General features: G+C 48.0%; 1 protein-coding gene across 3 annotated transcripts in view; it reads left to right on the forward strand.

Moving 5' to 3' along the window:
- Positions 1 to 12,381, forward strand: part of LOC135324148 (PH and SEC7 domain-containing protein 3-like) — a 71,100-nt gene that overhangs the window by 27,164 nt on the left and 31,555 nt on the right. For all 3 annotated transcript variants that reach the window (XM_064499734.1, XM_064499736.1, XM_064499735.1), the window contains exons 3-4: positions 3,083 to 3,258; positions 5,735 to 5,805. In XM_064499734.1, the coding sequence (XP_064355804.1) occupies positions 3,083 to 3,258; positions 5,735 to 5,805 (247 nt within the window). The remainder of the gene's footprint in view (positions 1 to 3,082; positions 3,259 to 5,734; positions 5,806 to 12,381) is intronic.

The following is a 12,381-nucleotide window of genomic DNA, read 5'->3' on the forward strand; positions in this document are numbered from 1 at the left end:
ATCACCAGACTTGCTCTGCTCCCCTTGCTTGAGTACTGTGGGACTGCCCCCTTCTCAGTGTGGTCACTGCCCCTGCCTGCCTTGCTGTCAACCTTGGCTCCCAGCTTGCTTTTCTTCCAGAGCAGCCTACATGTGCTGACAGCTGACAGTCACTTCCCTGGAGAAAGTATCCATAGCCTGGTTAGCCATATGCAGTTCAGTTCCTGTTCCACCTTATGTGTTTTGTGTGACTTTGGCCTACTCACTCAGGACTCCACTTCACAACAGGTTAAGACAAATCAGCTGTCATCCTGGCCCTTCCATCCCACCTCTCTGACAGATTTCTGTCTTTAAAGCAAGAGTGGCTGACCACTTTGTGAAACACCTTCTGAACGCCTGCTTTTTTTTTTTTTTTTTTTTCTTCTTCTTTCTTTTCCAGCACAGCTCGTCAAGGATTTTCTCCTCTTCCCAAACATGTATCTATAACACCTGGTGAACTCAGTATAAGGACTTTTAACACCGAGCACCTGTATCATCTCACCCATTTCAAAGTTAGAAAACAGACTTTGGGGACATCCTATCATACTTTCCCCTTCTGAAGAGGGTGCAGCAAGGATGCCAGAGTAGTACCTGGGAAGCCCGTGGGTTAGTGCATGGGGTGGCATATCTGCTGTTATTGCTCTTAATTTCAAATTCCGCTGGTTTCTCCAGCAAATGTTCTTCTAATACACAGGCATACATTATTCATAAAATGGCACAGAGCTGTTCAGCAGCATGTGGAACCGATGAATGTTGTTTTGGTGTGGGTGGAGATGGGGTTGAAATTAATGTTTTAGGGGGAAGGAGAGGAGATCATTTCACCCAGGGAATTTTGAGTGTGTCACCAACTGGAGGAGAACATTTTAAGAGAGCCTCCTCTGTTAAAAATCCAGTTTGTGTGGAGAGGAAGAAAAAAATAAAGAGGGAAGGAAAGATTGTGCCAGATACGTCGTCAGCAGAAAACAGAGAAGGAAGGTTAGCTGGGGCTCCTGAGAGCCAAGAAATGAATGCTACACAAGAAATCCTTCCTTTGCAATCTTGATACATGGGGGTTACTAGAAAGATTTGTTCTGTACTTGCTGGAATGTTTAATCAATGTTATGGGTAAAGGGAGTATACTGCGTTACTACGAATGAAGAGAGGAAAGACTAGAGAAGTGCTTCACAATAGGGGAGCACCTGCACAAACTATTTCAGAAAGTACTTTATTGGCCCTGTGCATTTACAAGCAGGACAGGCACAGACACCTTGCAATTCAATCCCTGACTGCAGGAAAATGATGTCTGTCAGGAGGACAGATTGCTGAGCAAGCTGGATCACACAGAAGATCCTGAGAGCCTCCAACTCACTCTGCATGCGACCTGGGTTTGAACCTACTCTCTAGAGAATAATGGTACATCAACCCGTGGTACTACCTTCACAGGTTCTCCTGATAGCCTGAGATTGCGATACCTGCACACCTAGACTGTATTAGCTAATGTAGTCTGTGCACATACATGTGCATGCATGTGTGTGTGTGCGCACAGGAACATCGCTTGATGTTTTTAAAGGAGACGGTGGGCCCTTGGGACATCTAGCTTCTCTGACACTAGCAGTAGCTAGGAATTTTTTCATGGAGTGCTGGGCTGAGGCCATGCCAGAACCATTCTTACAAAGGAACAGGAGACACGATCAAAATCCAGTGCCCAAGAAGATTCCCTGCATGTCTCTGGTTTTGGTTTCTTGGTTATCACGACAGTCTGTTGTCTTTGTATCTCCTCAGGCTAAGTTACACCCTGAAAGGCCATTTCATCAAAGATTTGGGTATCACAGATTGTTCCTCTGGCCTGCAGTTCTCCAAGGACATTTCTTTGAGTGGGCATTCCCACAAGTGGACATGTTTGCAGTGTTCCCCAACAGGAGCCAGAGAAGGAACATGTGCATTTCAAATCCTTGTCTCATACACCCCCTTTCAATTTATACATGTTTGAGAAGTTCTGTCTCAGGTGATCAAGCTCATGCCTTTCCTGATCATCTGGTCCAGAAAGATGCATCAGCTTGGAGGTTTACCCCCACCATTAGCCCTCGCCGCACTCATAAGCAATGATTTCCTGATCAGGTGCTTGCTTCAGTAGAGACATTCCTACCATCATTTTCCAAGGAGGCCTCCATTGCCAGCCTTCAACCATCCTGATGGTTGGCTAACACCTAACCCTTGTTAGTCACCCAGAGGAGAATGTATGGGGACTTTGAATGAGACAGAACTGTTCTTTACCCAACAGTAACCATGATTCTTTGAGATGCGCTTTCCACCCAGATTCAGTGGCCTGTTCTTCTTTGATGATCATCATCCTACTCCTGTGGTTAGACTTGACCCTTCACAGGGTGTTCATTATCCAGGCTGCCTTGTCCTTTATGCTTTTGGCTGTCGTGAGGAAGGTGTTCATTATGCAGGCAATGCCTGTGACTTGCTGAAATGCTGTGTTGCATTGTTGTCCCTAAGAGCTGTATTGAATATGCTTTGCTAATGAGTAACATTTTGAACAATATTTCTAAAATACAGACATAGGTAAAACCTGTAGTAGGTGAATTTGTTAAATTACCACTTTTATGCCAGTCTGTGTGGGAAAATAAAGAAAAGGGGTGGAGTCCACGTTTCATATGCTAAGTTAAGGGGCAAGTCATAATGATCTGTACCAATCTGATTCTTTTCAGCTACATGTGAACTCATAAAATAATTTGGGATTTTTTTCAAGGAGCCCAGCATGCAAATATTTCCTATTTTAGTATTTAAATAAGTTATGGCAAAAATATTCGGAACTGGCAGATGCTGAGCACTTTTGAAAAACTGCCTTTTGGGTTTCCAAAGGGAAACGAGCTCCCATGGCCTGTATTGCTGAAGTAGATAAATTGAAACCTTGCTATAACCTTTCTTTGGAGTGGCACATGCCTAGGTACCTTCTTAAACAAGGTCAACTAGAAAGAGTGGCATGTTCTGACAAGGGGTGTGCAAGAATTACTGAGATGAAACCTTGCTGAATAGTTGCTTATTCATCTTACCTTTCTGTTTTTCACCATGTTTTTAGAGATGAAGAAGAGAAAAAAATTTTTCACTTGGATGGTACTGACAAAAAGGATAATGAGAGCTATCCAAAAGCCGTCCGTCAGATTGTCCTGGACAGTCCTCATGACCCCAACGCTGCTGTGTATAAAATGGGGTTCCTGTCTCGGAAAATCCATGCGGATATGGATGGAAAGAAAAGTGAGCATCTTCCATTCTTAAAATCTAATCTCCTTGTAATCTCTGCACCGTGCCAAATATGACCATGGGTTTCTCAAGGTGAATAGTGCTGCTTCATCCAGGGGTAGTTGCAGCAATAACAGGCAATACAGCAATTGAATTATCACACTATGACTATCAGGCCAGGATGAGCGGGGCTGCTAAATGTTCAGTCCCATTTGCAGCAGCCATATTTAATAATAAAATTTTAATTATAAATATGAGAATCACTCATTATTCAGTGGACTGGATGTTGGCATTTCTGGGATACTCATTTTATGAATAAGGTAATTACAGCAATGTTTTCAGGAGTTCCTGTGCATGTTAGGGGCCTGGATCTCATTGTCATACACCACTTGAAAAAGTTACCCTCTGATTTTGTAGCTCCAGCTAAAATGAAACTAATTTCTGAAGTTAGTTAGGGTTTTTCATTTTTCATTTTCTAATGGAGTTGTTGCAGGGCAGAGATCAAGTTGTGTGGGAGTGCTAATGAGGTGATGTGATTACACTGTATAAGTATATTCCCAGGGAAGGAATACTGAGGGCTAAAGCACCAGTCTAGGGAAGCAATGGCCAAAGCTGAAGTAAACAAATGTCAATTAAAAGTAAGGCACACACTGGTGTGAGGTGAGGGTGATTAACTACTGGATCAAGGGACTAGCAGCTGCGTGACCATCACTTGGTGTCTTCACATCAGGATGGGATGCCTTTCTGAGGGATGTGCTTTAGCCATGCAGAAGTTGTTGACTTCAGTTTAGGGGGAAGTGGATACTGGTTAGTGGTGTGTGCTTGGTAGGGGGTTCAGCTTAGATGCAGTTTTGTGACCTTTGGCTCTGTGATTCCACAGGCTGTGTTGCACAGACACAGCAGAATGTTTGTTACAAAGAAGAAAACCTAATTTATTGGAATCTTGGCTTAGAGTAACACTCTCATGTGGAATCAAATCTCCAGAACAGAACACTGTCCAGTGGACACGGGAGTCTCTGTTGCAAGGGTCCTTACAGCAACATCTTCAGCTGGATTGGGAGAGATTCCCCAAACCAAGTTTACTCAATTCTTATAATCCATCTGGCCATGGTCCTACGTGACCACCCAGCACATGCATAATTCATTGCTATTGATACACCTTAACTATATACAAAACATCTCTTAAATATCTTGACTACATACAAAAGACTGTCCTACGTGACCATTTCTGCAGAAACAGTTTCTATTGACTATTTACAAATGTCTTATCTATGTACAATTTGATCACTTCTGCAGTAGGAATCACCTAGAGTCTTTGGGAAACTCCACCTAGGATGCTAACACATTTAGGCATAAAATTTACACTAGACACAGCAGGAGCTGCCTCAGGGGAATTTCTTGAACCATCCAAAATTCCCACCTGGAGGGCTTCTGTAACAATCAGTCAAATAATTGTAAAGGTTCAGTCAGTCATCTAGTTTCAAGGCAGTCCATTGTCTCAAGCCAGTCCATTATCTCATTTATGCAGATGACTGGCTGGGGGGTTCCTGGACCACCCAAGGAATTAAGGACTTAAGTGCATTGGGTGTGCATACAGGCACAGCCCTGATGCCCAGCTATACCACAATTATAATAAAAGAACAAAATTGTTTTTCACACTTATAACTCACTTATAACTTAAGTCCTATAGCTCTTGCCACAGCTGTGACTTCTCTCCCCATACCACCATTGAATTTTTAAGTGGAGCCTTCATGCTGAATTCCCTGGTTTGGATTTTCTTTTCTTTTCTTTTCTTTTCTTTTCTTTTCTTTTCTTTTCTTTTCTTTTCTTTTCTTTTCTTTTCTTTTCTGCTTGTTTCTGGATAATGTGAGCTAGTTGTGTTGTCTCTGGTATGCTCCTTCAACCTCAGCTCTACCCTACTGTAGGTTTCTTGGGAGGTGCTTTTTTTCCTTATGATTTTAATTGACTCCCCTCTTTCACTCCTGCATGCTCTGCTGGCTGCAGGAAGAGGGGAAGGGAAGCAAGGAGCCATCTGAGAATTCCGTGCCAAGTCTGCCAAGCTGCAAGAGAGAAGGATGCTTTTGTGAGCAATCCCTTCCTGAGCAACGTCATGTTAGTTCTGAGCAGTGCCTACGAAAATTAGTGGAACGGAGAAGGATTTTTTCCTGCTCAAAACTCTGCTGCTGCACAGAGCTCAGACAGACTTGTGCAGGGGCAGGGCCTGCCCACCTGCAAGAGCACAAAGACCAACTCACTCTTGCCTGTTTACTTGCACTGCCCCTGCTCCCTTCTGATCCAGTTCTGAGCTGTCATCAGGGTTGTTTTATTTCACTCAAGTAGGTGTCTGCAGGCACTGTACTGAGTTGCACTATCCTTTGAAAAGCAGAGTACAAAGGAGATTTAAGGCAGGACTATTGTAACTCTCTTGTTGCCTAGACAAAGTGTAAAAAGGGTTCTGAGTTAAATGGGTTTTCATTTGTTTTCTTTACAGCTCCCAGGGGAAAGCGAGGCTGGAAAACCTTTTATGCTGTGCTGAAGGGAACAGTCTTGTATTTGCAGAAGGTAAGAGAAATCACTGTCTCTTGGAAACTAATTAAAGAGGGATAAAGCAGCAGTCATCCTCTCCACTCTCACAGCCCATCTCCTGGTACCGCTCCCTCCAATATACAGTATAGCTGCGCTCTCTGCCCCCCACCATGTACGCACACTCAGGCACAAATACTGACTCCCTCCTCCCATTTCACACCATCAAGTTCAATCCTGTTGTCCTCGTCCATGTATTTTAAAGCACCCTGTTGGTCCAGCTTATCAACTTCTGTCACTCATGGCTACACAAATAGCCAGCTGCACTGGTAATGATAGCATTATCTCTCTGTGTCTTGCACACATTCCTTTGGGCTGCTTTTAACACCCTGGCAGGTACATATGATCTTCCCTCCTGTAAAGCCCTCCTCCTCTCCCTGCTTCTGAAGGCCCCCTATTCCACAATGGCTGTAAGAGCAGCTGAAAAAGAGTTTACCAGGGGCTTGGTCCTGGTAGGAATCTGTGGTTTCTGCTCTGTAGAAAATTTGGAGGATTTATTTTTTCAAAGCAAACTGAAATGCTGTCACTTCTAAGAGATTGTGCTCCCTGCCAAGCAAAAAGTCCAAAAACTGTCAGCTAGAACCGTTCGAGTCTTTCAGTGCACATTTATACATATCAGCTTTAACTAGTCCCTTGGAAATTGGAACACAATATATTTCAGAACTAATCAAAACAAATAAATGGTAGTCGCAAGGTATCGTTAAGGCTTTTTGCAAAAAAAAAAAAACCCAAAAACCAAAAAAACCCATAAGTGAAAATATCAGTGGAATAGGTGGTGTTTGTCCAGACTGCCCTGTGTCGCCTTCTGATGCGACAATCTCCCGTTCGCCTGAGACGGCACGGAGGCTCCCCCAGCCTCCGGGCCAATGAGCACTGACACCAATATGAGGATGCTGCAAATGGCGTTTATTGTACGCATGTATTTGCTTATATACCTACAAGCACACTGCTATCTCTACGTCATATCCTTCCTCTTCCTTCCTCTTTCCGTGCCATCGCGAGATCTTCCGATCGCCGTTCCCTACATCTCCCCCTCCCCATGCTTTGACTATGCTATTTGCTTTAAATTGCCGTGTCGTGGGTTAAGCGTTCATAGTGTGGGTGTGGGTGGGACCACCCCTTTTCTAGCAGTTGTCTTACCAAGCATCTAAACACTAGTCTACATGCTAATATGCCTAGCACAAGCATCAGCAGCAGGTGCAACTCTTCTATTAGTAATTGCCTGGCCCATGGTCCTAGCCCAAGCCAATTACCACTACTGAACCCAGAAGGTCAAGCTCTTGCGGGTCCCAGGGCAATGACGCATTCAGCGTGTCAATGCTCTCTCAGCTTTGGTAGGTCTACGGTCAAATTCAATGGGACCCCTATTAAGCATGTCTTAAAAGGGCTGCCCCGCACCCACCAACATCAGGCAAAATTGCTTATTTCCTGTCCGGTTTGTCAGGTGAGCCATAGATTGTTACTACCCCATTTCGCTAACATTGGTTCGCCTTTCACCCCTTGGAGTCCCAGTCCCAGCATCGCTACGAGGAGAGCTACTTGGGTTGCTCCCCCTGCCATCTTCTCGGGTTTTCTGGTTACGCGTTCTTCTTGTGGCTTCACGCGCCTTTTCTCATCTGTTCTTCTTCTCCTGTCTGTTGTCTTTGCTGCTAGAAGGGATCATCGGCTTTTCAGGGTGGTCCTCCCCTGCAATAAAACTCAGACATTCATTAATTCACCTGACTCTCTGCTTCCTGTCTTGTCCTTGCCCTGAGGTCTGGGCGCACCCACTTCATAGGGACCCATCTTACCATTTCTCCCTGCCTGACCGCTGCATACCCTCGTCCTTGGGTTACCAGCTGCCACCCCTCTTCCCATTCCCCTTTTTCCGGGATTCGAACCTTTACGTCTGGTCCCTCGTGCATCGCTCGGACCACCCAATGCTTTTCCGCTGGCGTCTTGTTCTCCTCCCCCCTGATGAACTGATTCAGACCGAATAAGGCGCGCATAATTATTTCTGATTGTTTGTGCGCGGGGATTCTTTGTGTATATCCTTCCCCCTCCCCAAGAATCTCGATCCTTTGCTTTAAAGTGCGGTTTGCTCGCTCGACAATGGCTTGACCTGTGCTATTATAGGCAATACCGTGCACTAGCTTAATTCCCCACCGTACGGCCCATTCTCTCGTGCTTTGCGCTGTGAAACACGTGCCGTTGTCTGTTTTAATAGTTTCTGGGGCACCCAGCCAGGCCATTGCCGTGTGCCAATGCAACTGTGCCGCCCGCGCTGTGACTCGTTTATGTTGGGTCGCCACGATGATACCGCTGTGTGTGTCTACTGTGACAGCCAGCCAGGGCCGTGGTCGAAGTCGCTGGCACATTGTGAAGTCCGTTTGCCATATTCGGTTTCCTTTCAGCCCCCTGGGGTTGATGCCGGCGCCCCACAGGGGGGTTTTTTGGCAATACGGGCAAGCCGCAACCACTTCACGAGCCGTGGTGAGGGGGATGTTGCAGCTTTTTGCCAGTGCTTTTGCACCAACATGGAGAAGGTCGTGCACCTGCCTTGCTTCTGCGACTGTCCACACACCTTTGGCCGCTTGATCGGCTTTATTGTTGCCTTCTTGGTACACTCCTTGGATTGCCTCATGACTCCGAACATGAATAACAGAGGCAGTGGCCCGCCGTTGTTGTAGGGCTTCTTCTAGCATTAGCGCAATGGGCGATCCGGCCCATCCAGGATATGACATGTTGTGTAACAATTTAAAGACGAACATGGAGTCTGTCACTACATTCAAATGCTCTTCTGGCCACATTTGCAATGCCTGCACCACAGCTCGGGCCTCTAAATGCTGTACGCTACTGTCCGGCTCGCTGATCTTCACTCGGTGCCATTGGGCCTTTTGATCTTGCCACACAACAACCACTGCCCTGGTCACCGATGACGCGTCGGTGAACACTGTGCGCCCTGGTGCAGGTCGCTGTAGCACTCGGGCTTTCAGATGGGGCCGAAGGACGGTGAGGTGTGTATACATCTCCAGCACAGGTGATAATCTGATTGTTCCTGGGAATCCTTCTAAAGCTATTGCTATACTATCTTGTTTCTGGACCACGCTGTCCCATTGATTCCTTTTTACCGGCAGGTAAATGGACTCAGGCTCCTTCGCGAAGTGCCGAACGGTGGCGGTTCGTCCCTTCTGTATCATCTGTGCCAACGCTGTTACGATTGTGACGTATGCCGTACTTATTTGGTTTGACACTATCCACCATACGACTTCCGGACGCTCCGGTGTCCCTTGTCCTAGAACGCCTATGGCTCCTGTTCTTGTAACTGCCACGTACAGATTGATTGGTCTGGCCGGGTCGTATCTCGTTACTCCGCCCTTTGCCATGAGATCTTCTATTTTTCGGAGGGCTTCTAACGCGTTCGGTGTCATCTGCCTCGGTTCCCATGGTTTGTGGCCCTTGAGCAACTCGAACAGTGGCTCCATCCACTCCTTGGGAATACCTATCAGCCCTCGCAGCCATTGGAGAGCTCCAACCAATTGCTGTACATCATGCAACGTTCGTATCTCTTTATTGAGCTTTATCGGCTGTGGGACTACAGCTCTGGGGAGGATGGTGGTTCCCAGATAGTCGACAGATTCTCCCCTTTGCGTTTTCGCTTTCCGGACGTACAATCCCGCTTCATTTAGGCAGTTAATTACTGCCTGTTCTGCCTGATCGGTTTCTTGCTGGGTCTCTGCAGCTATTAGGAGGTCGTCCATGTAATGGATGATAAGCGCGCGCGGGAACTGCGCTCTTACCGGCTGCAATACCTTAGCTACTGCCGCCTGACAAATCGTAGGTGAATTTTTCATGCCCTGCGGGAGGACTGTCCATTGATATCGCGCTGCTGGCTCCTGCAGATTCTCTGAGGGCAGTGTGAAGGCAAATCGAGCTTTGTCCTGAGGGGCTAATGGTATAGAGAAAAAGCAATCTTGGATATCCATCACCACCACTGGCCAATTCTTTGGTATTGCTGATGGTAGTGGCAACCCTGGCTGGAGGGCACCCATCGCTTCCATCTGCTGATTTACCGCTCGTAGGTCGTGCAGTAATCGAAATTTAGACTTATCCTTTTTGTGTATCACAAATATAGGAGTGTTCCAGGGACTGTGGCTTTCCTCCAGGTGTCCCTGCTCTAATTCTCTACTTACTATTTGTCGGGCAGCCGCCAATTTGTCCGCTGTCAATGGCCACTGCTCTACCCACACAGGCTCATTGGAGCACCATGTCAGCGGGACAGCGAAATGAGCCCCGAGGAGGTAGGCAGTGGCCCTTACCCTAAATTTGTCAGGTGAAAGCCGCTTTGCAATAAGGCATCTCGCCCTAACAATGGTTCCCCTATGGCAGTTATGTACGGCCGCACACGGATGATCTGAGCAGGCCTATCCGGGTCCTCCAATACAATTGTGATATCGGTTTCAGAAATCATAGCCTCCGCCCTGCCTCCCACTCCATCTAACGAGCTTGCCACTTTTGCTGGCCAACTCGATGGCCACAACCACGAGGGCACACATGTAACATCTGCCCCCGTATCTAGCATCATTATTAAGGGGATGCTAGGAGGACCCGCCCCTGGTGGGCCTATCAGATGCGCTTTCACTCGGGGTCTCTTCTCACACCCTAAGACCAGGGCCACGCGGGGTTTCCCTTCGGAGTTTGGTCGCTGGAGCTGTCCATCAGCGGTGTGTTGTTGTTGACAGGGGCTACTTGAAGCCGGCTCACCGGGGAGGGGTGGCCCCCTAGTTGCCCTCCCCGCTTCTCGTTTCCCGACCGCCGACAATCTCGTGCTCTGTGTCCTGGTTTTCCACAGGCCCAGCATGTAAGGCTCCCCATACCCCTTGTTGGGCGCGCGTAACTTCCCTTATTCGTGCACTGTGCTCTCAAATGGCCCATTCGCCCGCAGCCAAAGCATGGGCCTCCCTTTGGACCTCCTCTAGCTCTAACCTCCGGCATTGCCATAACTGCTGCAGCAATCTGTAGGGCTGTGGTCTTGTCCCGGTGTTCTAATACGTACTTGATCGTCTGCCCTAGACTTGCTCCCTTAGGCGCTGTTCTTAGGATTTCTTTTGTCAACTCGTTGCCCTGTTGTTTGATACATTCCAACATCACCGCTCCTTTTGCAGCATCTGGTAAAGATGCAAGTTCTACTGCTGCCTGTAGCCTGTCACAAAACTTGTCAAACGGCTCTCCCACTCTCTGCTTCACAGTCGTCCATGGCTCTGCCTGCTGCACCAGTGGCCCAATATCATCAAAGGCCTTTCGAGATGCTTCTGTTGTCACCAGTATCTCCCGAGGTGTCAGGCCCGCTGCCTGCTGCTGGGGTGTAGCCATGGCCGCATCATTTCCTCTTAACCGCGGTAGGGTGGATTGGCCCAGTGGGTTCTGCGGGTCTGCCTGTGCGGCCATCAACGCCTGCTGCAAGCGCGAGGTCCACGCTTCTTTCCACATAAGGACCATCGTGGGCGATAAAACCAGTCGCGCGAGGGCGCGACAATCCCACGGTATTAGGCCTCCCGCGTGCGCCGCGTCCAGCAACGTCTGTGTCACCGGGTGTCGCAGGCCCTGTTCTTGCACTGCTTTCAATAGCTGTTGTACCGTCTTTGGGTCGAGGGGCATCCATTCCACTGCCCCCCCCCCGGGGCAACTCGTACTGGGAAGGCCCCTATTGGCGCACGAAACTTGAGGCCACTCAGGGCACATTCCGTCGCTATCAGTTTCCAGTCTGTTAGGGGAATTTCTTTTCCCCCTCCCGCTTGGGTGAAACCTGCTGTCTCTGATGGCCCTCTTTGTTTAGCTGCTGCCTCTGATAGCCCTCTTTGTTTAGCTGTTGCCTCTAATAGCCCTCTTTGTTTAGCTATTTCTTCTTCCAGAGCTGTAAGCAGCATAAACATCTGCTCCATATCTCTTGTGACTTTCCTCCTCTTTTTTTTTTTTTTTTTTTTTTTCCTTCGCCTCTGACTGCGGCGGGGGGAACTCCGCCCTAGTTGCTGCACCTGAGTCTTCAGTCTCCTCCTTCCGCAATGCTGGTGGACACCCACTCCTCTCTCGGCCAGCGCCATTTTTTCCCGGGTGCGGGACCCTCGGTTTTTCCCCTGCTTCTGGTCTTTCCCCTGCTTCTTCTCTTCTTTCGTCCTCCCACTGCACCCGAATCATGGTCCCCGGTAGCCAGTCTCGGGGATCATCCACTATAAGCGGTCTTTCCTTTTCTTCTGCCTCCTTCACTTTCACCTTGCTTTCTTTTCCTCTACCCGCCTCTGGCTTTTTCATATCTGGGTCTCCACAAAGGTCTCCTGGTTCTCCTAGTTCTCCCCCTTCCATCGCCCTCATTTCTTTCCACGGATACCGCGGCGGAGGCGGAGAAGAGGGCGTTATTGGGTAAGCCTCTGGAGTTTTTGCCTCCCCCTCTCCCTGCTCTGGTTCTTGATTAACCGCCTCCTCCTTTATGTCTGTTTCCACACTCTCCGTTTTCACTTCATCCCCTACTATCGCCTCTCCCTCTATCGCCTCCGTTCGCTCCTCTGCGTTCGCTGCTGT

Source organism: Dromaius novaehollandiae, chromosome W (genome assembly GCF_036370855.1).
Source record: "Dromaius novaehollandiae isolate bDroNov1 chromosome W, bDroNov1.hap1, whole genome shotgun sequence".
In the NCBI taxonomy this organism is placed as follows: domain Eukaryota; kingdom Metazoa; phylum Chordata; class Aves; order Casuariiformes; family Dromaiidae; genus Dromaius; species Dromaius novaehollandiae.